We start from the raw sequence: 25,689 nt of genomic DNA on the forward strand, positions 1-25,689 counted from the left end.
CTGAGGATAATCACAGCTCAATATGTGTGTGTATCGTTTTCCTCAGAAACTGTTAGTCATAGAGTATAATGTGTGTGTGAGTGTGTGTGTATATACTGTAGGGATGCACCGAAATTTCGGCAGCGAAAGTTTTCAGCCGAAAATGGCAAAAAATGGCCTTTCGGCTTTCGGCCGAAAGAGTTTTTTCACCGAAAATATGTCACCGAAACAGAAACAACCTAACAACCTCGCGTGTTGTTGTGATGATGTCGCGCTGTCGGGAGTCGCGCTGTTTCTATGTAAACTGCGCGCAATGCGTCCAATAAATGCGTCTTTAACATGCTTTATATCCTTATTTGCTATATGCCGCGGTTAATCACTGAGTGATCTAATATGCATATTATTCAGAGCGAGAGGGGGGGGATTGTGTTTCTGCCTATGTTATGTAGTTACTCTCCTTCATCCCCGCTGTTGTCCACACTCAGCTGTGAGAGAATTGTTGAATAGATACACAAATGTTCTAGAATGTTTGATTATGACATCATACTGAGCTGGACCTGTACTTTGTGACGTTATGTTATTTCGGGCATTCATAACATTATTTTGCGCGACTGTACATTGTAACGTTAACACAGCCCAGCTGTCAACTGTACTTTGTAATGCTATGTTATTTCGGGCATTCATAACGTTATTTCGCGCGACTGTACATTGTAACGTTAACACAGCCCAGCTGTCAACTGTACTTTGTAATGCTATGTTATTTCGGGCATTCATAACGTTATTTCGCGCGACTGTACATTGTAATGTTAACACAGCCCAGCTGTCTGTCTGTCGCACGTCTACTGTGCCGAGTCAAGCGAGCACATTCAGCTGGGGACTAGAAAGGTGCGCTCAGTAGAGCACAGATGTCCGCTGCGCAGCCAGAGAAAAGATGGAATTAATGTACTGTATGCATTCAGAAGTGCTGAATAAATGTTTTATGGACCCATAATAGTGATTATTTATTATTTAAGTTAAGTTTTGCCATAATCATATATTTTTCCATAATTATAATGTTCCACAACATTGGTAAAAAAAATCTATTCTATGAATCATTTTCGGCCTTTCGGCTTTCGGTTTTCGGCCAACTGTTTTCTATTTTCGGTATCGGTTTCGGCCAAGAATTTCCCATTCGGTGCATCCCTAATATACTGTAATGTGTACTGTAATGTGTACTATATGTGTGTACTGTAATGTGTACTATATGTATGTACTATGTATGTATGTAAATGAAAAAAAACAAAAAGAAAATAAACGTAACTCTTCAGGGGTAGGGCCCGACAAGCCTAGTGCTTCTCCCTAGCCCTTTTCGGACAATTGGACAATGCTGCAATAGCAGCTGGTAAAACTTTGACGATTTATGGAATGACCGTTGTTATGTGTCCAAAGCCAGAAATAAAAAATAACTGAACTGAACTGTGTGTGTGTGTGTGTGTGTGTGTGTGTGTGTGTGTGTGTGTGTGTGTGTGTGTGTGTGTGTGAGCATGTGTGAGCATGTGTGTGTGTGTGTCTGTCTGTGTGTGTGTGTGTGTGTGTGTGTGTGTGTGTGTGTGTGTGTGTGTGTGTGTGTGTGTGTGTGTGTGTGTGTGTGTGTGTGTGTGTGTGTGTGTGTGTGTGTGTGTGTGTGTGTGTGTGTGTGTGTGTGTGTAGGTGTGTTTGTGTGTGTGTGTGTGTGCGCGTGCATGGTAGGGATGGGAATTGATAGGATTTTATCGATACGATTCCATTATCGATTCTGCTTATCGATTCGATTCTTTGTCGATACCATTATCGATACCTGATCAATTTATAATTTACATAAATAAATTGGAAATGCAACAGAACTACATTTACATTTACATTTAGCTGACGCTTTTATCCAAAGCGACTTACAAGTTCTGTACGACAAGCCATCAGGAAGGGCACAACTCTATCAGCTGAGCAACAATGTTCATCAAAGTGTTGAGTGCTACAGTGTAGGTTAGTTTATTATGACAAGTGCATGACAGTACGGTTAGTTAGGGTTAGGTATATCTTTTTTTATTCAGATAATGGTTGAAGAAGTGCGTCTATAGTCGACGGCGAAAGATTGGACGTGATTCGGCTGTCCTAACTGGGGTGGGTAGTTCATTCCACCATTGTGGTGCAAGGACTGAGAATAGGCGACTTCTCTCTTTGATGACCCTCCCGGAGCTTGGATAGGAGTAGGTCTGAGGCGGCCAGAAGATGCAGAGCGTAGGGGTCTAAGCTGGTTAGAATAACAACATGCAACTTGACATTTCTGATTGTCATTTATTGTTGAGCCCCCATGTCAGAAAAATACAAAAACTGTAAAAAATAAAACATTAACTATAGCCTACACTTAAATAAAATACTGTATTTGAGATTCTCTTAAAATGTATTTATTTTTTTATTCTTAAACTAATATAATCTATTGAATAACAGGTCGTTATTCCTCTGACTTCTGTCTCACACACACACACACACACAGAGCTCCCTCCCCGGGTCCCTGTCCTATAAGGTATTGGCTTGTGTTGCTACACGGACACATTTGTATGTTGCACCACCACGGTACTTCCTGGCTTACAGTGTACAGACTTGTAAACAAACACTCCGTCTCTTATTATATGTGAACTAAAGAGTACAAGGTTTACACAACAGCCCCCACCTGCTGTTTTATTGTATTTGTACCTGTACTATCCGCTGTCAGCTGTTTATCTCTCTTTGTGAGCTTGATTAAATAGCGTTAGCTCACGTTAGGTAGCGTTAACTCCGCGGCTAATTTTAGCTCACCCTGAACTAAATCAATGACTAGGTTCTAAAGCATTCAAGTAGTTTTCACTGCACATAGAAGTAGCCAAACAGCGGGAGCATTTCGGGAGCATATTACCAAAACCCAGGCAATTTAGAGCCCTTAAGGAATCAAATAGAGTCTGCCATGGCTACATGCTAACGTTATTGCGCAACTGTAGGAAAAACCTGGCAGCGATAATGGAATCGAAAGTCACGGGAGCCACACGGTTCCAGGCATCGGCCAATTAGGAACCGGTTCCTATGCATGGGTATAGTAAAAACAGCTTGTGTTATTTTTTGTGTAAGAAGGTTATAGATAACTTATAGTGGCTATAGTGAACTTAAAATCACTGAAGTAGAAGTCTTTATTTGTCATCAGATTAACACACACACACATGCAATTGGCGACCCACAGGGAACACACACACACATGCACTGAGTCCCTGACGAAATGTTCTCTGCACCTCCCATCCCGTCGTCCTTCCCCCCCAAGGGAAGCCGGGAGCAGACAAGGGCTGCAGTGTGCATCACGCCCCGGGGACCAATCCAAGTGCTCCTGTCCGTCTTCATCAGCGTTAGCGATCTGTTGTGCATGTTTTTCTATTGGGTTTATCTTATCGGGAGGGGAAACCCTTGCGAGCACGAGGAGAGAACATGCAAACTCCACACAGAAAGGCCCGGAAGATACCCCACCTGCATGGGTAACTGGCAACACGGCAACATGTTCCCCAAGCAGGAATCGAATCCATATTAATTTAATATAAAATAAATGTCAGTTTTGAAAAATGTATCAATATAATGTTCAGCCTCTATTGTGCCAGTGAAAAGCTGAAGCTTAATGTCAGTTGAAGCCTCGAGGCGGCAGCCTAAATTCAAATCCAGGATTTCTTTGTAATGGAATTATTTGACACACAATGCTTTATTGAGCTCTTCCTGCAATCGACGTCTCGTTCTTTTGATGCCGTTCGTGTCCCTTACAAGTCAAATTGAAATATTTATATTTAGCCAGGGGGGCTGCTTCACAGAGGGGGGCTGCTTCACAGAGGGGGGCTGCTTCACAGAGCCAGGGGGGCTGCTTCACAAAGTCAGGGGGGCTGCTTCACAGAGGGGGGCTGCTTCACAGAGTCAGGGGGGCTGCTTCACATAGTAAGGGGGGCTGCTTCACAGAGGGGGGCTGCTTCACATAGTAAGGGGGGCTGCTTCACAGAGTCAGGGGGGCTGCTTCACAGAGGGGGGCTGCTTCACAGAGTCAGGGGGGCTGCTTCACAGAGGGGGGCTGCTTCACAGAGTCAGGGGGGCTGCTTCACAGAGTCAGGGGGGCTGCTTCACAGAGTCAGGGGGGCTGCTTCACAGAGTCAGGGGGGCTGCTTCACAGAGTCAGGGGGGCTGCTTCACAGAGTCAGGGGGGCTGCTTCACAGAGTAAGGGGGGCTGCTTCACAGAGTCAGGGGGGGCTGCTTCACAGAGGGGGGCTGCTTCACAGAGTCAGGGGGGCTGCTTCACAGAGGGGGGCTGCTTCACAGAGTCAGGGGGGCTGCTTCACAGAGGGGGGCTGCTTCACAGAGTCAGGGGGGCTGCTTCACAGAGTCAGGGGGGCTGCTTCACAGAGTCAGGGGGGCTGCTTCACAGAGTCAGGGGGGCTGCTTCACAGAGTCAGGGGGGCTGCTTCACAGAGGGGGGCTGCTTCACAGAGTAAGGGGGGCTGCTTCACAGAGTCAGGGGGGCTGCTTCACAGAGTCAGGGGGGCTGCTTCACAGAGTCAGGGGGGCTGCTTCACAGAGTCAGGGGGGCTGCTTCACAGAGTCAGGGGGGCTGCTTCACAGAGTCAGGGGGGCTGCTTCACAGAGTCAGGGGGGCTGCTTCACAGTACGGACTCTGAGCTACAGTAGACTAGAAATGCATTCATCCGGCTGCACGGGGAAACAGGCCTCACCTGTTTTATATTAACATGAGTCATAAACCTGTCATTTTATATCCTATTCATTTAGCTGAACTTTGACCTCTCCCTGGTTCCTCTGTGTTGCAGAACACCGGGCGGGAGGGGCTTCTAAGCACAGCTGTGTGGGCCATATTGCAGCCATTGCTCTCCATGCGTTTCCCCCCCTATGGGGTGATCCCTGACCTCAGTGAAAATCTAACATTGGCGTAAAGCAGACGGTTAATGTTCAGCGGTGATGTATGGCCGCGGTTCATCCAAGGTGGCTTGGGTTTTCTTTTGCTCTGCGTGCCTTTTTTAAATCGAAATATGGCAATGTGGTTTCAGTTGTTGCCTCGCGTTTCACTGTTGAGAAGAAAGCGCTTTACATTATGATCGCAGTCCATAGACATGACAGGGGAGCAGGAACGTGGATCACAGAGGACAGAGCTCACGGTCGATTGGTCAAAATCCTCATCATTCATGGTAAAGCTTCACGCTACGCTCTTGTAATGGACTATGTCAAACTCTGCCCCCTTTTCTCGATCCAATCACAACTGTTGCTTTCCTCGGGAAAAACGTTGTTTCTCAGTTCTCCTGGTCGTCGCGAGTCTGCAGAGTGTGCTGCTCTGTCAAAACAAACACAGCATCTCGTGCGTCTGACAATCTGGAGTCTGGAGGTGTGGTGCAATGCCAGCGGTTTGTGTGTGTTTTTGCCTTGTGTGTGTGTGTTTTTGCTGTGTGTGTGTGTGTGTGTGTGCCATGTGTGTGTGTGTTTGTGCTATGTGTGTGTGTTTGTTTGTGCCATGTGTGTGTGTGTGATTGTGGCGTGTGTGTGTGTGTGCGTGTGTGTGTGTGTGTGTGTGTGTGTGTGTGTGTGTGTGTGTGTGTGTGTGTGTGTGTGTGTGTGTGCGTGCGTGCGTGTGTGTGTGTGTGTGTGCGTGCGTGTGTGTGTGGCGTGTGTGTGTGTGTGTGTGTGTGTGTGTGTGTGTGTGTGTGTGTGCGTGCGTGCGTGCGTGCGTGTGTGTGTGTGTGTGGCGTGTGCTCCTAGCGGTCAGGCATTCCCTCCCAGCGTTGTGTAAGCTGGCCTGTCAGCAGATTCAGCTCTGCTCTGCCCCACACATAATGCCAAACCAGGAAGCAGGCTCTGCCAGCCTGTCATCCAGAGCATCTTATCACACCAATCTGCATTTCTAGCAAGAAGTCATCTAGACCATGACTGAAGGGAAGGGAGTTTCACAACATTTGCTGCTCACACACACACACACACACACACACACACACACACACACACACACACACACACACACACACACACACACACACACACACACACACACACACACACACACACACACACACACACACACACACACACACACACACACACACACACACACACACTGTGTTTGAAGAAGGGGAAAGAACCATGTGAGAACATTCCTGGCTCCCTGGTATATCTTTGATCACCCCGCAACCCCCCCCCCCCCTCCTCCCAGGTTAATGAGCGGGCACCCAGTATTCACTCAGTACCTGCATGGTGTGTGTGTGTGTGTGTGTGTGTGTGTGTGTGTGTGTGTGTGTGTGTGTGTGTGTGTGTGTGTGTGTGTGTGTGTGTGTGTGTGTGTGTGTGTGTGTGTGTGTGTGTGTGTGTGTGTGTGTGTGTGTGTGTGTGTGTGTGTGTGTGTGTGTGTGTGTGTGTGTGTGTGTAGTTGCTATCACTCTGCTGATGTTTTGAGTAGTAACTGTCCCCCCCTCCTCTCCTCCTCCTTCCAGCCCAGCGCAGTGGTCAGAGGTTACTACAGCAGTAAGGCAGCAGGGACCATGGGCCCGGGTCCCGGCTCCCAGTGGACCCCCGGTGGCGGTGGGGGCTGTCAGGGGTCCTGGAGCGGGCTCTCCTTCCCCCGCGCTGGCCTGTACTACCCGTCCTACCCATCCTACCATCACCACCACTATCACCACCAACACCACCACCACCAGACGGCCCACGCTGGCTACACCTACTATCAGGCTGTGAGTACACATCACAATGACACTGCAAAGAGATTGTCTCTTTCTCTCTCTCTCTCTCTCTCTCTCTCTCTCTCTCTCTCTCTCTCTCTCTCTCTCTCTCTCTCTCTCTCTCTCTCTCTCTCTCTCGCTCGCTCGCTCTCTCTCTCTCTCTCTCTCTCTCTCTCTCTCTCTCTCTCTCTCTCTCTCTCTCTCTCTCTCTCTCTCTTCCCTCTGTCTCCTTCTCTTTTTTTCCTTTTATATCTCCTTTCTTTTCATCCAGCCTCTATATTGATAGTGGAACGGGAGACTAATTGAGGTAGAGGCACATTTTGAACGGCTTCCCCCGACATTATCCTCTGGATTAATTGTCGCTCCGCCATTACGTGTGACTTGACTTTACGTTGGAAAGATGCTGGAGCCCACGGAGAGAGAGAGTGACCACGGAGAGAGTGACCGCAGAGAGAGTGACCGCAGAGAGAGTGACCACAGAGAGAGTGACCGCAGAGAGAGTGACCGCTGAGAGTTTCCCGTTCTCATCCGCTTTGCTCTTCTTACGTCGTCTTATATCAAACAGAAGGCTTCACGCCAAACTCAATTCCCAAAATGGTTTCCACACTGCAGGAGCTTATTGGCCAACATGTTGAAACACCGCCCCTCCCCTCCTGAAGCGCTTGCATGGGAAGGGAGAGGATGTTGGATGGAATGTAGATGTGATAATCATCATTCTAGATGTGATAATCATCTGTCCACATTTGCCTCGTGTCGCACGGCGCCGCTCCTTTCATGTTTTATTCCCACGTCGATAAGACGCACAGCCGCTGAACCGAATCTCAGTATGCAAAAAGAAACAGAGATGAAGAAACAAATACCCCTGTATCGACCGCTATTCCATTTATAGTTGTATGTAGTTGTAGTTCATCCCATTTAAACACTGCTGCTGCCACATAGTTTCATCGTTATCACCATCATCATCATCATCTTCATCTTTACCATCATCATCATCCTCCGTTTCTTATTCATACTGTAGGACAGATACTCAGACATTTAGTAAATTCCTGTATTTATATTAACTTACCAGTGTGTTTGCACCCGTCGGCGGAGAACAAAAGGATTTATAATGTCTCCCAAATGCTCAGAAAGTACCTCTTTTCAGAAATCGGTAAAAATAGAAAAAGTACATTTTCGAGTGCTTTGAGATGTTATATGTCTCCTTACTTGCTAAACTTAATACGACTTGTAAATATGTTTAATTCTTGCTAGATAGTATGGTTGTAATTATCTCAGTTTGCCAGAGAACTACATCGCATCACGAAACGCACATACACGCACGCGCACACACACACACAGATCGGTGTGTGCGCTATGAAAAGGTGTTAGACCCCGCAGACAGGGCCGGACTGGGGAAATAATTCATACCGGGAGATATAGCGCGAAATATAGCCCCAATCAGGCCACTTTTTAAGCGGGGGGTCTGGGGGTCCCCCACCAAGAATTTTTTTGTTACAAAGACTTAATTTCCTGCATTCTGGTGAATTTTAGTGCATGTGAATCACAAACTAATGAGCCAACAATTGCTTAGTACAATGTACTGTTATGAACCTCAAATAAAACTGTTGTGGGCTTGGCACTAGCAATGCTACTCTCTACAACTTTAAAAAGAAAAAAGCAAGAGCACAACATATTGTTCTATTTACTATTATAATACAGTTAAACACTCTCTCCACCTATTCAAACAGAGCCAGAGCACAATACCATATTCACTTTACTGATGCACTACCCATCAACAGTTAAAATAGCCCTTTACACAAACATTAAATAACAGATTACAATACTATAATAACAGCCACTGCCAGAATCCAATCCAATCCAATCCAACTTTATTTATAAAGCGCTTTAACAGCCACAGGGGCACAAAGTGCTGTACAGGGGGAGCATATTAAAAACTATTAGCAGCACTAAAAATAGATAAAAAAAAAACAAGAGTACCAAAACAGAGATAAAAAACATTAGGTAAAATAGAATAGAATAGTGACACATGTATCGCGTGTGGTGAGCACAAACATGCATGCACAACGAAGACAGAAGATTGCGTTGTCTCAATCATTTTACCTATAAAATGAGCTCAAAGTATGAGCTCACTGACAGAAATGTCCAACAAAAAGCATCAATTGTCAAATAATATTGATCACATTAACTAGACTAGATGTTTTTGAGGAAATTAGAAAGGGAACAACAACTTAACCATTGTGTCTGATCAGATTCTTATTTTTTTGATAACTTTGCAGTGATTATGTTTGTAGCCAATATATGTGGCAAAGGTTTCAAGTTCAAGTTTCTTTAATAGTTGTCATACAGAAGTACAGAATACTTTCATACAAAATGCTTCTTACTGTTACGCTCCAGAGACTGTGCTAGACAAGATAGTATCAAACAACATAGTATAGCACAGGGAGGGGCAACTGGCGGCCCGCGGGCCGCATGCGGCCCTCACCGACGTTCCATGCGGCCCCAGGCCAATATATATAAAAAAAATATATATATAATTTTTTTTTTTTTTTTTTTTTTTATTGTATTCGACTAAGAAACATTATTTCATCTGATGCAGATTGCATGCACAAACATTGAAGTTGACATTCCTGCTATTGTGCGCCAAATGGAGAGACCACAAGTGTCTCATTAAAGACAGGGGGGAGGAGGAGATGATGAAGAGGTGTAGAGGGGGGGAAGGAGATGATGAAGAGGTGTAGAGAGGGGGGAAGAGATGATGAAGAGATGTAGAGAGGGGGGGAGATGATGGAGAGGTGTAGAGAGGGGACCATTATTATTATTATTATTATTATTATTATTATTATTATTATTATTATTATTATTATTATTATTATTATTATTATTATTATTATTATTATTATTATTATTATTATTATTATTATTATTATTATTATTATTATAACCATTATTGACCCACTGTGGGGCGAGGGTGAATGTCATGCCAGTTTGATAAAGGGTCAATGGGAGGCATGTAGTATTGCACTTTACTTTACTTGCACTTTACTTGTTTACTTTTGTAGTGTTCAGATAACACTAATAACACAAACACAAAGCAGCATTCCTGCTGCATTTCACTACAACAGTAAATCAAAAGTGCAATAATAAATGATTTTGTTAAATGTATACACTTTTATCCTGCTACTAAACAAAACATTCCTGAGTGCTTCATATCCATAACATGCATTTCAGTGTTATAATGTTTTGTTTAGTAGCAGGATAAAAGTTTATACATTTAACAAAATCATTTATTATTGCACTTTTGATTTACTGTTGTAGTGAAATGCAGCAGGAATGCTGCTTTGTGTTTGTTGAGCAGTGGGCTTTAAGTTCATACATTTATTTTATTAGAAGCCTTAATTATAATTGATAATTTCTGTATATATTTGGGGTTACACAGCAATACTTTTAAATTCAGCTGTTTATAAATTCATAAAGTTGAAATTGCATTACTAAATGCATTTGAAATGGAATAAAAACAAAGTTACAACAAATTATAATTGTTTATATACCTTGTGACTATTAGGGCTATTTGAGTGATGGGGTACTACTGGCGGGACTGCCGATAAACAATGCGGCCCCCCAGATTGATTGTGGACATTTTGTGGCCCTCACCATATACAAAGTTGCCCACCCCTGGTATAGCATGTAATTTAGAAGAAGAAAATGAGGTCACAGTGTTCGGTATAGACATATGTACAATGTTCTGAGTTACCATATAATATACAATACTATGCAGTGTACTAATGTACAGTACTATATAGTGCAAAGCAGAAATGGGATGAGGTACAATTTAGGTACAATTTACAGTAAGGTGTACGAGTTGTAGTGCAATCCTTCATCAATAAATATAAAGTGTGGGGAGTGGGTGCTACAGTGTGTTTGTTTAAAGTGGGTGTGTGCTATAAAGTGTGTGGAGTGGGTGCTACAGTGTGTTTGTTTAAAGTGAGTGTGTGCGTGTGGATGTGTGTGCTATGTGCGTTTGGTGGTTGTTGTTGTGTAGTGTTCATTGTTCGTTTAGCAGCCTGATGGCCTGGGGATAGAAGCTTCTTCTGAGTCTTTCTGTGCTCGCCTTGAGACTCCGGTATCGCTTGCCTGACCGCAGCAGTTCAAAGAGGCAGTTGTTCGGGTGACTGGAGTCTTTAATGATTCTCTTAGCCTTGCCCTTGCAACGCTTGTTGTAAATGTTCTGGAGGGTGGGGAGCCCCCCTCCAATTGTGCGTTCGGCTGAACGTGTCACTCTTTGTAGTCTGCTTCGGTCTTGTGCAGTGCTATTCCCAAACCAGGAGGTGATGTTGCCAGTCAAGATGCTCTCTATTGTACATGAGTAGAAGTTCTTAAGGATCTTCTGACTGACTTGGAACTTCCTTAGGCGCCTGAGGAAGTAGAGGCGTTGTCGTGCCTTCTTCACAACACTGTCAATGTGTGTGGTCCATGTCAAGTCCTCGGATATGTAGGCTCTGAGGTACTTAAAGCTGTTGACTCTCTCAACCGGTGCCCCGTCGATGCTGAGGGGGCTGTAGTCCTTGACCCCCGACCTCCTGAAGTCCACAATCATCTCCTTTGTTTTGCTGACGTTCAGGGAGAGGCTGTTTTCCTGGCACCATCCCGCCAGGACCTTGACCTCTTCCAGGTAGGCCCTCTCGTCGTTGGCAGAGATCAGGCCCACCACCACTGTGTCGTCAGCAAATTTGATGATTGTATTGCTACTCCGCTGAGCCACACAGTCGTGTGTGTACAGGGAGTAGAGGAGGGGACTCAGAACACAGCCCTGGGGGGCCCCTATGTTGAGGGTGATGGATGAGGAGGTGCAGTTGCCTGCTCTCACCACCTGGGGTCTGTGTGTAATCTTTGAATTATCTTGGAATTATTTTGATTTTCTCTTTCATAAATTGTTTATTCAACTTCAGCCCCAATCATAACCACCACATATTGCTTTTTGTAATGTCAGATTTAACAACTCCTTTCAGAAAAATGGGAGTATTTCATTTTTAATCTGAAGTTGAATAAAATATTTATGGAAAAGAAAGTGGGAAATTATTTCAACATATAATCTTTTTATGGCGTTTTCCAATTTAGTCCCCTAATATGGTAAGAGTATAACACTTTAGTTTTCAGACACAAGGGTTAAATTATTTATTTGTTTCTTGGCAGATTTAACATTGGGCTTTTGACAGGGGAGATGATGCATTGCATGGTAACGTTAGCTAGCTAACATCCACATGTTTATTTTTATCACTGACTAACCTGCTTGTTCCTTGACCTTGGTGCAAGAAAACATTTGATAAATGTTGCCGGATTTAGCAGCATCTCCTGTAAGGGCCTTTCTTTTTCTTTGTTTTATCCCTCTCTCCTCCACCCTTTCTCCTTCTTCCACTGTCCATCTTGACATCAACGTTAATTGACTTTCGCTCTACTGTATCTCTCCCGAGTCCCTCACTACCTGGCTCACTGCCTGGCTGTTATTCTGCATCTGAGTGTCATCTGCCATTCCATTCGCCGCCTCCGCTGTCAATCAGTTGTATCGCCTGGTCCCGCCTACACCAATCACAAGCGGCAGCACGGCTCCATTGTGTGTGTGTGTGTCCGCGTGAGGGAGAGAGTCAGATAGTTCTCCAACTCTGTCGCAGACAGTGAAATCCTGGTTGTTCCCCACCCACCTAGGTTATCTAACTATCGCGCCGCACCGCCGCCACAACTAGAAATAATGGCCTGGCAAAAAAAAAAATTATTATTTTTTTTAATATATCTTTTTTTTTTTTATCTGTGGAGGCCAGGCCACCGGGAAAACTCCCGGTGCTCCCGATGGCCAGTCCGGGCCTGCCCGCAGAGGTATCAGAGACTCGCTACCCCCCATCCAAATTCTAAACAACAGATTGGCTTTTCATAATATGTATGAATTATCTCTTGCAATAATATCCACGGGACTCGACTTTTTGCAGTCGTTGTGTATGTGTGTGTCACCAACACACACGCCAACCAGTGGAGGCTGGTGACCAAATTTTTAGGTGAAGCACAAATTATTATATTATATTATATATTAAATTATATTTTTAAAACATCCCCCACTGTGTGTCAGTGGTCAGTGGACAGTACACAGATGAAAACATAATATTAATATACACTATATATTAATATTAATACCAACACCAATCAATCAATTAATTAATATTAATATTAATATCAATATACATACTAAAGCCTGTTCCACCCCAGGTGAAAATCCGCATAAAATGTATACCTAGGTAAATGGAATATTGCTCCACTTTTACAAGGGCTATTTGCATATTCTTGGTATCTAGGTACATCTATGGACCTCAGTGAATGTATTCACAGTGTCAGAAATATTGTGTCTATTACTAGGCTTGCTTAAATTGTGATGAAACAAAGGAAAATATGAATTATGATTTTTCTTTGCATCTTTGACAGTGAATAACACCATGATAATAATGACCAAACTTAAAAAACTACCACTGACCTCGTTCAGTACCCTCTTGAGATCATGTGTACAAAAAAATCGAAGGAAATTAATAAAGGGAAGATTATCAAACCGAAGGTTCTGTATATACAGTACTGAATTCTCCCATCCGGACCAATGCAATTTGAAATATTATTATAGAATATAGAATATATGCTTATACATTACCTTATTATAGCCAATTCGCACATTTATATATATATACATATAGTATCTTTCAAATGCCTGAGTTCAATTTGGATTTAGTATCACCAGGCGTGCATAATAACAGATACTGATATCTACTGTAATCGACTGTACTTTTTTATGTAGATCGGAGAAATTACAACGCTGGCCGACAGCTATGAATGTCCTCTACAAAATGGCAGCAAAAAAACTACAATTCCCATGGTTCAAAATTTCCATTTCCGGTTCCGGCTTGGATAGACGATCGCAAATCGAAAACTTAAAACGATATAATGACACTTTGAACCTATTGCTAACCTATTGCCAACCTAACGTTTTACATTCTACATGCTTTTGTGACATGTTAGTGATGTTAATACTTGAAAGCGGTCCGATAACTACAATGCCTGGCAATGTTTACTTCTGCATCTCACGCAACACACACAAGCCACCGGTCGTTTCAGACACAAACCCACACACAACGGACAAGATAGCAGTTCTCATTCATAAGAGCACACCAAAGTTCCACCACATGAATCTCACCGTGACAAATCAGCAGAGCCACAGAGGCACTAGATCAGCTGTGCATCAGCAAAGTACGCTAGCCTAGCCACAAGCTAGCGGCAACATTCATTCATTCATTCACCACTAACACAGTGCACATGCAAATATTATCTGCAGGCTGCATTAGCAGCCAGCAGCCAACGTGATACATTACATCCAAGCTAGCGTGATAACCAGGGGCGGAGCTAGGGGGTGGCTACCTGGGCTCAAGCCCCGGATGTATTCTGAAAAGCCCAGAATCTATTAAAAAAAAAAAAAAAATTTTTTTTTTTTTACAATTCATCATTGTTACATGAAAATATGGTTGCACCAGATTTAGCAGAAGCTAATTTCCATCTGTGGTCTATCCAGCTGCTAACTGTATTTGAGTGAGTTAAGTCTTGGTGTTATGGTAGACTCAGACCTAAGCTTTAAATCACAATCAACAAGTTGACAAAAACTTAATTCTTCCACCTAAGAAACATAGCTAAAGTACGGCCATTTATAAATCAAAAGGACGCTGAAAACCAGATCCATGCCTTTATCTCAAGCCAACTCGACTACTGTAATGCACTCCTTACCGGCCTCCCGAAAAAATACGATGATAACTATTTTATTGCAATGCACTATTGCATTATTTTATTCTATTTTACTAACTATTTTATTGCACTGCACTATTTTACTTTGTATCAGTGAATCATAGACGCCTGGCCATAAGAGCATTCGGAGCATCTCTGCTCTCCCACTATTGAACTTGGGGGAGCAAAGGTATGATCTTGCTCCACCACTTTTTGATTATATGAAAAATATGATATATCCCCCCCCAATATATAAATCTAACCATAACTACGTTATGGTTAACTGAGTTTTATAGTGAAAAGAGCAGCTTTATTGGTCAAGATTGAAGGCTCTATATTGCAGGAAATTGCACGTACAGGTTCATTAAATTCAAAAAATAATTGTCGTGGAGGGGGTCGTGCCGGACCCCCTCCATAACCACTCCTTGCCTCCCAAAAAAAAAAATAATAATAACAATAATAATAAAAAAAAATATATAAAAAAAAAAAAAGGGGGCCCATCTGGGCTAAGCCCCGGATCTCCTACAATCCTAAATCCGCCCCTGGTGATAACGTTAGTAGTTATTAGCATCCAAGCTAGAAACTGCTAGGCTGCCTGCTTATGCTTACAGTACCTGCAATAATGTTGTCATCCTCCTGGACAGATAGACTTGTTAAATCATAATATCCACATGTGTGTTGTGCTGGTCCTCAGTAAATGTCCCGCTATTAAAGTGCTAAATGTTAGATACACTTCAGAGGTTTCAAACGTGGCTGCTCTCAGTGCTCTGTTAATACAATTTTCAATCAATCAATCAATCAATCCCGCGAGGGGAGAAACAGCTGTGTAGCTACAGAGCTGCAGTCGTAGGAGCCATACTCTGATTGGATTTGCAAGGCTGCCAATCATTCAACCTCCGTGTATTGGATGTCAAGGGCTGTCAATCATTAAATCCTCCATTCAATGGCAATAGTTTAACTGCACAGACCGTGCTTAGATGAAGTTAATAGCCTATTTTGATTGGCTATTATTTATTATTTATTTAACATTGGGTCAACCTGTGAAGTATTCTGCACGAATATTACTGCAGTCATTACTGCAGTGCAGGCCTGCTCAGAGCTGTCAATTTTGGCCATTTTTGGCCATTCACTGGCATATTTTTTTACAGAGGAAAACGTTTCTAATAAAAAAAAAATAATAATAATAATTAAAAAAAATATATATATATATGTAAATTAATAATAATTAAGAATTATGAGTGAATTTGTATTTCACGTGTTGTCATAGAGAAACCTCCACTGACGCCAACTATCTCCTGCGTGCGGACCCGCGGACATTCTCTCACAGCTGATAGAGAGAAAAAAAAGGAATAGCCTACATACTTTTCCGGACTGATCATCTGAGCTCCTCTCCAGTTGAACTGCTACTGTGTTTAAATCCAAAATATTGATAAATCCAAATGCCATTGTGTAACATGTCATCTGTCTTCACGTGCCGTTAAATCCTCTCTACAAGTGCAACTGAAACTTACCAAGCCTATAAGTTGTTAATGGGGCAGTAGGCAATTCATTTACTCAGTGGATGCCTGAACACAGAATGACACCAGTATCACTGACTACCACGACAAGCCTATAGAACATTATTCTATTTAATAATAATAATAATTATAATAATTATTATAAATGTCTCTGTCTATATCTCTGTATCTCTCTCTCTTTCATTCTTTCTTTCTTTCTTTCTTTCTTTCTTTCTTTCTTTCTTTCTTTCTTTCTTTCTTTCTTTCTTTCTTTCTTTCTTTCTTTTTTCTTTCTTTCTTTCTTTCTTTCTTTCTTTCTTTCTTTCTCTTTCTTTCTCTCTCTCTCCCTCTCTTCTCTCTCCTCTCTCTCTCTCTCTCTCTCTCTCTTCTCTCTCTCTCTCTCTCTCTCTCTCTCTCTCTCTCTCTCTCTCTCTCTCTCTCTCTCTCTCTCTCTCTCTCTCTCTCTCTCTAATACCCTAATAATATTAGTAATGTATTCAGGTAAACCTCTATATATCTAGCGTGTACACATACATGGCATCAAATCAAAGTGTGTCACTGTAGGCCGCCTGGGCCCAGTAATGGAATAACAAAGGAACAACAGACTAGAAACTGGGCCTTTGTTCCACGGTGAATTGGTCTAGTAGTGACATTGATCACATTGCATTCTGGGAGGTAGTGTAGTTCTCTTATCAAATTGCTGAATTCACTGAATCCTTTGAAACCCTGTGCTGCGACTTGGTAATGATTTTACCAGAATGTTTCATAGGACATTGATTAAAAACGATGGCTCGAATTTTACAATTGATGGCTTATTTTGAAGGTATGACCTGTAGTTTCATATATGTAAAACAATTGTGAAATTGCTTAGGGAGGAGGAGCTCATGAGTCTAGAGGGTTAATAGGTAGAAATAAACCCCAACATGAGGTACTAATAACTGATCATCATCCTCATCCTCATCATCAACATCCTCAGTTTCTTATTCATAGGAACAGAGACTGATACGGACAATCAGACATTTAGTAAATTCTGTATTTATTCATTTACACTAACTTGTACCAGTGTCAATAGCAGCTTGTATTTAATAGATATAATAAAACCCAGCTTGAAGTACTACAAACTGATCATCCTCATCATCCTCATTACCATCATCATCATCATCATCATCATCTCATCATCATCATCATCATCATCATCACCCAACACCAGAGTGACGGGCGTGACGTCCAGAGTGACTTCAAAGGTTTCCAGCAGTGGGGATGGTTTCCTGACTGGGTTGTGTATACACAGGGAACATTCCGTGGTGTGATGGCTGTGGCTCCTGGCTGCGGTCCGGGCTGCGTGTGTCACACATGTGCATCTCTCTCTGAGGCCTGTGGAACACCATGTCCCATCTGTCCTTCCAACCTCGGGTGTTTCCAAGAGCGTCCAGCCTCTCTTCCATTGACGTGAGATGGTTCAGGGATTATTATCCTGTAGCTAAAATTGTTTTGAAAGCCTGGCCCTGTTTAATTTATTTTTCACCAAACATACAGTTAACTATGACTGGATAACCTGAAGCGGACTAGGTACAGATCTATGTTGGACATCTGTATCAGGCTTAGGTTCCATTAGACCAGTTCGGCGAGTGGATCTTCTTCGTATTTTTGCACAAGAAGGTTGTCATACTCTATGTATGACGAACAGTTCCGATTCAGCGGCCTCATCGCGACCCTGCGAACTGGAACTCATGTCTGGACAAGTGTGTGATTTGAAACAGACAACAAACTTTGGAACCAATACAGAGAATCACAAAAATGAGGACACCCCCTTCTCTCTCTCTCTTCTCTCTCTCTCTCTCTCTCTCTCTCTCTCTCTCTCTCTCTCTCTCTCTCTCTCTCTCTCTCTCTCTCTCTCTCTCTCTCTCTCTCTCTCTCTCTCTCTCTCACTCTCTCTCCATCTCTCTCTTCTCGCTCTCTCTCTCTCTTTCTCTCTCTCTCTCTCTCGCTCTCTCACTTCCTCTCATCTGTCCTCATGTGGATGCCTTTGTTCCCAAGGGACGCTGGGTGGGGGGGGCCACACCTCTCGCAGTATCCGGGTAACCTGCCCTCGATGACACACATCGCCGCGGACACATGAAGCCGCTCGCCCTCACCTCGACCCCGACTCCCCCCGCTCGCCCCGGCGGACACGTCGCTCGCCTCGTGTTTATACGGGCGCACGGCGAGAACGGATGTTTTCTTTGCGTGGTGGTTCTCATTTCGTCCCTGCGGAAAGCGATGCCCCCCCCCCCCACGATCACTCCTTTATGAAACAAGCTCCTGGCCCCTGAGCGAGGGAATCGCGACGCTTCGCGATGTTTATCCAAGACGTCGCCGTGCGCCAAAGACATGGCTCCGTCCCCCAAGCCTCGCCTGGTGTATTTTCACAAGACCTCTGAAAGGCAGGAATCCCCCACCATTACCAAACAAACTTTGCGTCCTCTCCTTTTTTTGCATACTCTCTTTGTCCCGAGCCTTCCCCCCTCCCCCTCTTTCCACTTCCTGCTCTTTATCCCCCCCCCCCCCCCCCAAAGCTATTGTATTTTTAAGCAAATTATATGCAAAGAATACCGGAGGAGAAGAAGAAGAAGATGAAGAAAAAAAGGGTATAAAAACAGAATGATATCTCAGCCTGTCGCTTCAGATGAGAGGGAATAAATAAAAGAAAACAGAGAAGCCCAGATCCATCCCAGATCAAGCAGCTTCGCCTCCAGAGGTTTTGTAATTACAATGGAAGCAGATGAGATACGTTTCCACTTTTTTAATATGGGAAGATGGAGGTCCCTCGGGTGTGTGGGGGGGGCTGGTGGGGGGGGGGGGGGGGGGGTGGGGGGATTAGAGAGAGAGAGAGAGAAATGCTTGAGCTGCGTTGAATGCGAATCATTCTTGTGCTTCTTCTGGCACGTCTCCATGTCTCTCTGTGTGCCATTTTACAAACATTGACTTATGTCAAACCCTGCCCTCTTTTCTCCATCCTCCAATCACAACCGTTGCTTCCCTCAAAAGACAGAGGGGCGGGGTTTGAGATAGGTCCATTAAAACCAATCAGGTGGCAGTCGGGTCAAATAGACTGTCCTTCAGCAGCGTAATGAACGCTGACAAGCTAATGACAACTGGACATATTGGATTCCGTACTGACAAGATGGGCTGTAAAGACTGTAGCTTCCACACTGTGGTTGTGCTTCACACTATGGATTCCCTTGTCTATGGAGAATTGATTACAGGCACAGCGGAAAAGGAAACATCCCCAAGTATGTTCCTTCATCACAGGCTGGTAATAAGACCATGCACAATGATGGCTACTTTGCCCTTTCCCATGGCTGGAGAGAGATCTGCCATCGCCAGCCAAGCAGACAGAGTGAAAGTCACCACACTTTTTAAGTCTTATTATAGGCTGGCTAGTAAATAGTTCCATATTTTAATATTAATCATTAGCGTAAATTCTAAGGGGGGAAATCATATGCACGTTGATATTATGAAACAATTACAAAATGTATGGGACCTTTAAAATACTGGTGGCACTTACAGTACTTATTAGTGCCCAGTGTATTCGCCTATTGCTAAATATTCTACAAATCAAATTGTGGCTACTTAGTTTTAAAATTCAAGACTAAGGAATCTCAAATTCTCAGTGATCAAGATGTTTATTTGACATTTAAGAAGTCATGCATTGTACAACACAAAATATTGTATATGTTCTCTCTTTTTTCCGAAACAAAGAATGAGTCCAAGCCACAAAGAGCTGATACACACACCTTCCACACATCGAATGAAAACATTTGACAGTCTAGTGTCATGACATGTCAGAGTGCTCAAGCATAACTTTCTCCGGAAGATTGTTTTTTCATGTCACACTCCTCAATGAGAAACATAAAAAACCTTGTGACACACTTTTTCAATTCAACTTGTACTACTTGTACTAGTATTCAACTGCTGTACTCACTATACACACATGAAAAGCTCACTATACACACACTATCAGCTCCAACTCCATAGTGAAGTTTGCGGACGACACAGTGGTGGTGGGGCTGATCTCGGACAACGACGAGAAGGCCTACCGGGAGGAGGTTGAGGTACTGGAACGCTGGTGCCAGGACAACAGCCTGCTCCTGAACATTGGTAAAACCAAGGAGCTGATCGTGGATTATAGGAGAGGACAGCAGGAGACACACACACCACTGAGGATAAACGGGGCTACCGTGGACAGGGTGAGCAGCTTTAAGTACCTGGGGGTCCACATCGCAGAGGATCTGTGAGGATTCGCCTGTCCCTGGACCTTTTTTCCCTGTCTACTCTCCTCAACAGCCCCCACCCTTGCGAGGACTTTTCCCTGTCTCCTACTCTTCACCAGCCCCCACCCTTGCGAGGACTTTTCCCTGTCTCCTACTCTTCACCAGCCCCCACCTTTGGACATTCTTGTTCCTCTACCTTCACGCACCTGTTGGGAGTTTGCGATCAGCTCGGGAGAGTACTTAGGTTGCAGACTCCCCTCCAGTCCTGGTCGGGTCGTTCTGTGTTCTGTACGTCGGTTCTGTACGCTGTACGCGTCTGTACGCTGTACGCTTCTGTATGCTGGTTCGGTACGCTGTACGCTTCTGTCGCTACCATCACCTGCCGCGTCTTCGGCCTCGGACCCCGGCTCACCATCGCTCCCTATTCCACGGGGGGATGGCGTGTTCTCCCTCGGACCCCGGCTCGCCATCGCTCCCTATTCCACGGGGGGATGGCGTGTTCTCCCTCGGACCCCGGCTCGCCCTCGCTCCCTATTCCACGGGGGGATGGCGTGTTCTCCCTCGGACCCCGGCTCGCCATCGCTCCATATTCCACGGGGGGATGGCGTGTTCTCCCTCGGACCCCGGCTCGCCATCGCTCCCTATTCCACGGGGGGATGGCGTGTTCTCGCCCCGGTCCCCTGGGACCCCCTTTGTTCTGCGCTGCCCGTCTGCAGCATCCGAGGAGGAGGAGAAGGATTCCTTTCTGAGCAGCAGAGCCCTACTCGGTGTAGGGACGGAAGAGGATCCCCGTGCCCGGCCTCCGCCGTTGGATTCCTGTCCCCAGCCCCCCTCTCCGGGCCTCTGTCCCAGTCTCTAGCCCGCCTCTCCGGGCCTCTGTCCCTGTTCCCCTCTCCAGTGCCCTTAGTCCCTTAGCCTGTTCGCCTGTTAAAGGCACAGTGCCGCAGTTTTCATATTTCATGGACTCTAGTGTTTTTTGTGTTCTCCCTTAAAGGGACTGTGCCGCTTTTTGTTATATAATAAATATCGCCCTGTTTTGGCTTACTCTCATACCTGTCTTGTGTTGTGCTATTGGGGTCGGTTTCAAACCATAACAGGATCTGACATGGACAACACACATAGACTCAGTCGTAAAAAAAGCGAAGCAGCGCCTCTACCACCTGAGACAGTTAAGGAAGTTCAGAGTATCTGGGAAGATACTCCAGTCCTTCTACTCCGGAGCTGTAGAGAGCATCTTGACTGGAAACATCACTGCCTGGTATGGAAACAGCACGGCACAGGACAAGAAGGCCCTACAGAGAGTGGTGCCACGTGTATTGCACTACCACCCCTGCAGGTCCTATACAACAAGAGGTGCAAATCCAGAGCCTGCAGAATAATGAAAGACCCTCACCACCCCAACAACAGCCTGTTCAAGCTGCTGCGGTCAGGCAAACGCCTGCAAACACCAGCAACTAGGACAGAGAGACTTCGGCTCAGCTTCTTCCCCCAGGCCATCAGAGCCTTGAACACTGAACTCTCCACACACAAACACACATGAGCACACACACAACACACACACTGTACACGCTCACACACTAGCAGCCACTTTAACATGAGCACACACACACTCATGCTGCACACGCTCACACTTATGGTCACTTTACAAAAGGAAAGGTCACTTTAAGAATAGTATAGTATAACTTGAGATTGTATAATATAGCATTGTAGAGCAGTGTACATAAAGACCCAGTGCCTCATCCGTAGCTAACAGTGTATTGCACTACCACAGGACCTAGCATGTCCTACCATGCTCTGTAAATAACTCATGTACATATACCGATATGCCCTACTTTGATTACTTGTATTATTGCACAATGTCGTTCTATTGGATTCTTATTATATTATTATATATTACTATTGTATTATGCACAATCGTTGCGGGCAAGACCCCCCGCATTTCATTGTATACTTGTATGCCGTGACAAATAAAACTCTTGACTTGACTTGACTTGACTTGTATGCCTACAAACACATTGCCCAGCCACGCATACTCCTTCAGACTTGGAAGGAAGCGACTATTTCGTGCACACGCACGCACGCACGCACGCACGCACGCACGCACGCACGCACGCACGCACGCACGCACGCACGCACGCACGCACACACACACACACACACACACACACACACACACACACACACACACACACACACACACACACACACACACACACGCCCTGCTTGTGGCACACAAAGAGGCTATCACTTCCGAGTTTAGGACGGCCATCCACCATTGTAACTGATCCTAATGGACGATATGTTATAGTGTCGGGCAGACTACAGAATACTCCCATGGTTCTGGCCTCAATATATGCACCAAACTGGGACAATGATACATTTATATCCAACTTATTTTCCTCGATACCTAACCTCAATGATCACCACATAATTATCAGAGGGGACTTTAACCAGGTCCAAAACATGGCAGATCGTCTGATAGACGTACTACCATCTCCAAATCAGCTAACGTCTTAACATTTCATGCGGAGCAGCTGGGCCTGATAGACCCTTGGAGAACATAATGTAATCTCTAGTGAGTATCATAGCATAGTCATTTTCGACCATGCACCAACATCTGTGGAAATTAACTTTCCCCAGGGTAGACCACCCTCTAAATTTTGGAGATTCAACTCCCACTTACTATCTGAACCTGAATTTAAGGATTTCATCAACTCACAAATAAAAATCTTCTTTGAGATAAACGACACACCTGAAATTAACAGTGATACACTCTGGGAGGCCTTTAAGGCGTATCTCCGTGGACAGGCAGCTCTTTTACCTCTCATTTTAGGAAGCAGGAACAATCCAAATTAATAGGTATATCAGATGAGATCAAACAACTAGACATCCAATACTACCCCTGCTCTATATAAAAAAACGACTCCAACTTTAATCCCAATATGATCTGCTCTCAACTAGTAAGATCGAGAAACTACTCCTACACACCAAACAACGTTTTTTCAAGCAAGGGGACAAGGCCGGAAAATTGCTTGCATACCAAGCACGAGTGGCAAGTGCCTCCAGACTGATCCCTAGAATAAAATCTCACACAGGTGTCATTACAACAGACCCTATGGAAATTTGTGAAATTTTCTCTGACTATTATTCTAAACTTTACACTTCGGAGTCCTCTCTGCAGGACTGGGACCGCCCGAACCCCCGTACGTCTCTTACATACCCTCAAGTAAATAAAACAGAAGCCAAAGAGTTGGGTACTCTTATAACCATCTCTGAAGTGACTGAGGCAATTAGATCTTTACAAAGTGGGAAATCACCTGGGCCGGATGGCTATACTACAGAATTTTATAAAACTTACTCCATGTCGCTTGCCCCGTTCCTACTGAGAGTATATAACGATTCCCTTCTAAAGGGCCAAATGCCACCCACGCTATCAGAATCGTCTCTAACCCTGTTGCTCAAAAAAGATAAAGACCCTCTCCTCTGTAGCAGTTACAGACCAATCTCCCTCCTTAATGTGGATTGTAAAATACTGGCTAAGGTCCTGTCATGTCGTCCCATCCCTGATAGACCCTGATCAGACGGGTTTCATCATGGGAAGGCAGTCCTTTTCCAACACCAGAAGGCTGTTAAATATCCTTTTCACAACCACGACTGACCCGCCTGAAATGGTTCTCTCCTTAGATGCTGAGAAAGCATTTTGACAGAATGGAATGGAAATACTTGTTCCACACAGAAATTCGGTTTAGGCTCAGGTTTTGTTTCGTGGATAAAACTTCTATATTCTTCCCCAGTAGCATCAGTTAATGTAAATGGTGTCAAGTCCGGCCAGTTCTCGCTTTACCGTGGCACCCGTCAAGGATGTCTGCTTTCTCCTTTACTCTACGTGCTCGCCGCAGAACCGATAGCCATATGGCTTCGCAATGAGGACAGATTTGAGGGGATTGAGATGCTTGGTCTAGTTCATAAACTCTCATTATACGCAGATGACCTCCTACTTTATGTCTCCAATCCATCATCGTCCATCCCTGTGATCCTAGACATTCTATAGCAGCATAGGCAGCTCTCTGGGTACAAACTTAACCTCCAGAAAAGTGAGTATTTACATGTTAATGTCGAGAATGGGGTAGACGTCTCTGCGCCACGTTGTGACTCCCAAACTTTTATTTTTTACCTGTTAATGCATCTGCGGAACAGCTCCCTCAGTCTCTTTTTCATGGCCAAATCACCTACGGAGCTCTTCGCAAATTTTTTTCGTCCTCTACTTGATCGCTTTAAATCTGATCTAACTAGGTGGTCCTCCCTCCCCCTCTCGCTTTTGGGAAGAGTTAACCTGATAAAAATAGTGGTCTTACCTTGATTTTTATATGCTTTTCAGCATATACCAATATTCATTAACAAAGCCTTTTTCTCATCGATTGACCAACTTATAAACTCATTCCTGTGGGGTAACAAAAGAGCATGTATTAAGAGGACAGTCATGCAACTTCCCAAATCAGAGGGCGGTCTGGCATTGCCCAATCTTCGCTATTACTACTGGGAATGTAATATACACAAACTCCCTTATTGGAGGACTAGAAGGGAGGAAGAAGACCAACCCCAATGGGCTCAGATGGTAATTTCCTCCTCAAAACACTCACTCTGGTCTATGGCAACATCCCAATTGCCCATCTCAATCCCAATTAAACAAGTGGCTCGGAACCAAATCGTAACTGATACTTTGAAAATCTGGAATCAGTTTAGGAAACAATTTGGCCTACACACTCCTTCAGGGCTAACTCCAATCTCTCACAATCACCTATTTTTACCATCCTGCTCCGATCCTGTATTCAGAATCTGGGCAAACAAAGGTTTGTTAACTATTAATGATCTCTATATCGGAGGTGTGTTCTCCTCATTTGCAGAATTATCAAAAAGATTTGGTCTCCCAAACTCCCACCTTTTCCGCTTCTTTCAGATCAGGCATTTTGTTCAGAATCAATTCCCACAATTTCCTGGCCATCCTCCAGACTCAAGGATCGATCAGCACTGGGTGAAGAGGGCTCGTGTCAATTATATATGACAAAATATTTTGGATAGACCCAACTTGTTTAGACTCCCTAAAAGCCAACTGGGATCGGGACCTGGGAATTACCATCACAGATGAGTAGTGGGATCACATATTAGACCTTGTACACACCTCCTCTATAAGTGCAAGACACACCCTGCTACAGTGTACGATTTTGCATAGGGTCCACTACACCAACGCGAGGTTAGAAAAGATATACCGGGTAGAACGGATGCATGCAACAGATGTAAACAATCACCAGCGGATTATATTCACATGTTCTGGACGTGCTCCAAACTCACGGAGTTCTGGACTGCAATATTTGATACACTGGGTGCTACATTAGACCCCGACCCGCTCACTGCCCTTTTCGGAATTCCGAATACCC

The 25,689-nt window shown here is 44.3% G+C and overlaps 1 protein-coding gene and 1 pseudogene across 2 annotated transcripts in view; both read left to right on the plus strand.

Annotated features, from left to right (window-relative positions):
* Window positions 1-6,988, plus strand: part of LOC311227561 (uncharacterized protein) — a gene marked incomplete at its 3' end in the record, with an annotated part of 218,518 nt that extends 211,530 nt beyond the window's left edge. Inside the window, exons 3-4 of the mRNA XM_084313285.1 lie at window positions 6,481-6,717; window positions 6,977-6,988. Of these exons, the coding sequence (XP_084169411.1) occupies window positions 6,481-6,717; window positions 6,977-6,988 (249 nt within the window). The remainder of the gene's footprint in view (window positions 1-6,480; window positions 6,718-6,976) is intronic.
* The window catches only part of LOC311226498 (beta-1,4-galactosyltransferase 1-like), a 690,468-nt pseudogene that overhangs the window by 390,079 nt on the left and 274,700 nt on the right, over window positions 1-25,689 (plus strand). The window lies entirely within an intron of this gene.

Source organism: Notolepis coatsorum, assembly GCF_963971535.1.
Source record: "Notolepis coatsorum genome assembly, chromosome: 4".
Taxonomy (NCBI): domain Eukaryota; kingdom Metazoa; phylum Chordata; class Actinopteri; order Aulopiformes; family Paralepididae; genus Notolepis; species Notolepis coatsorum.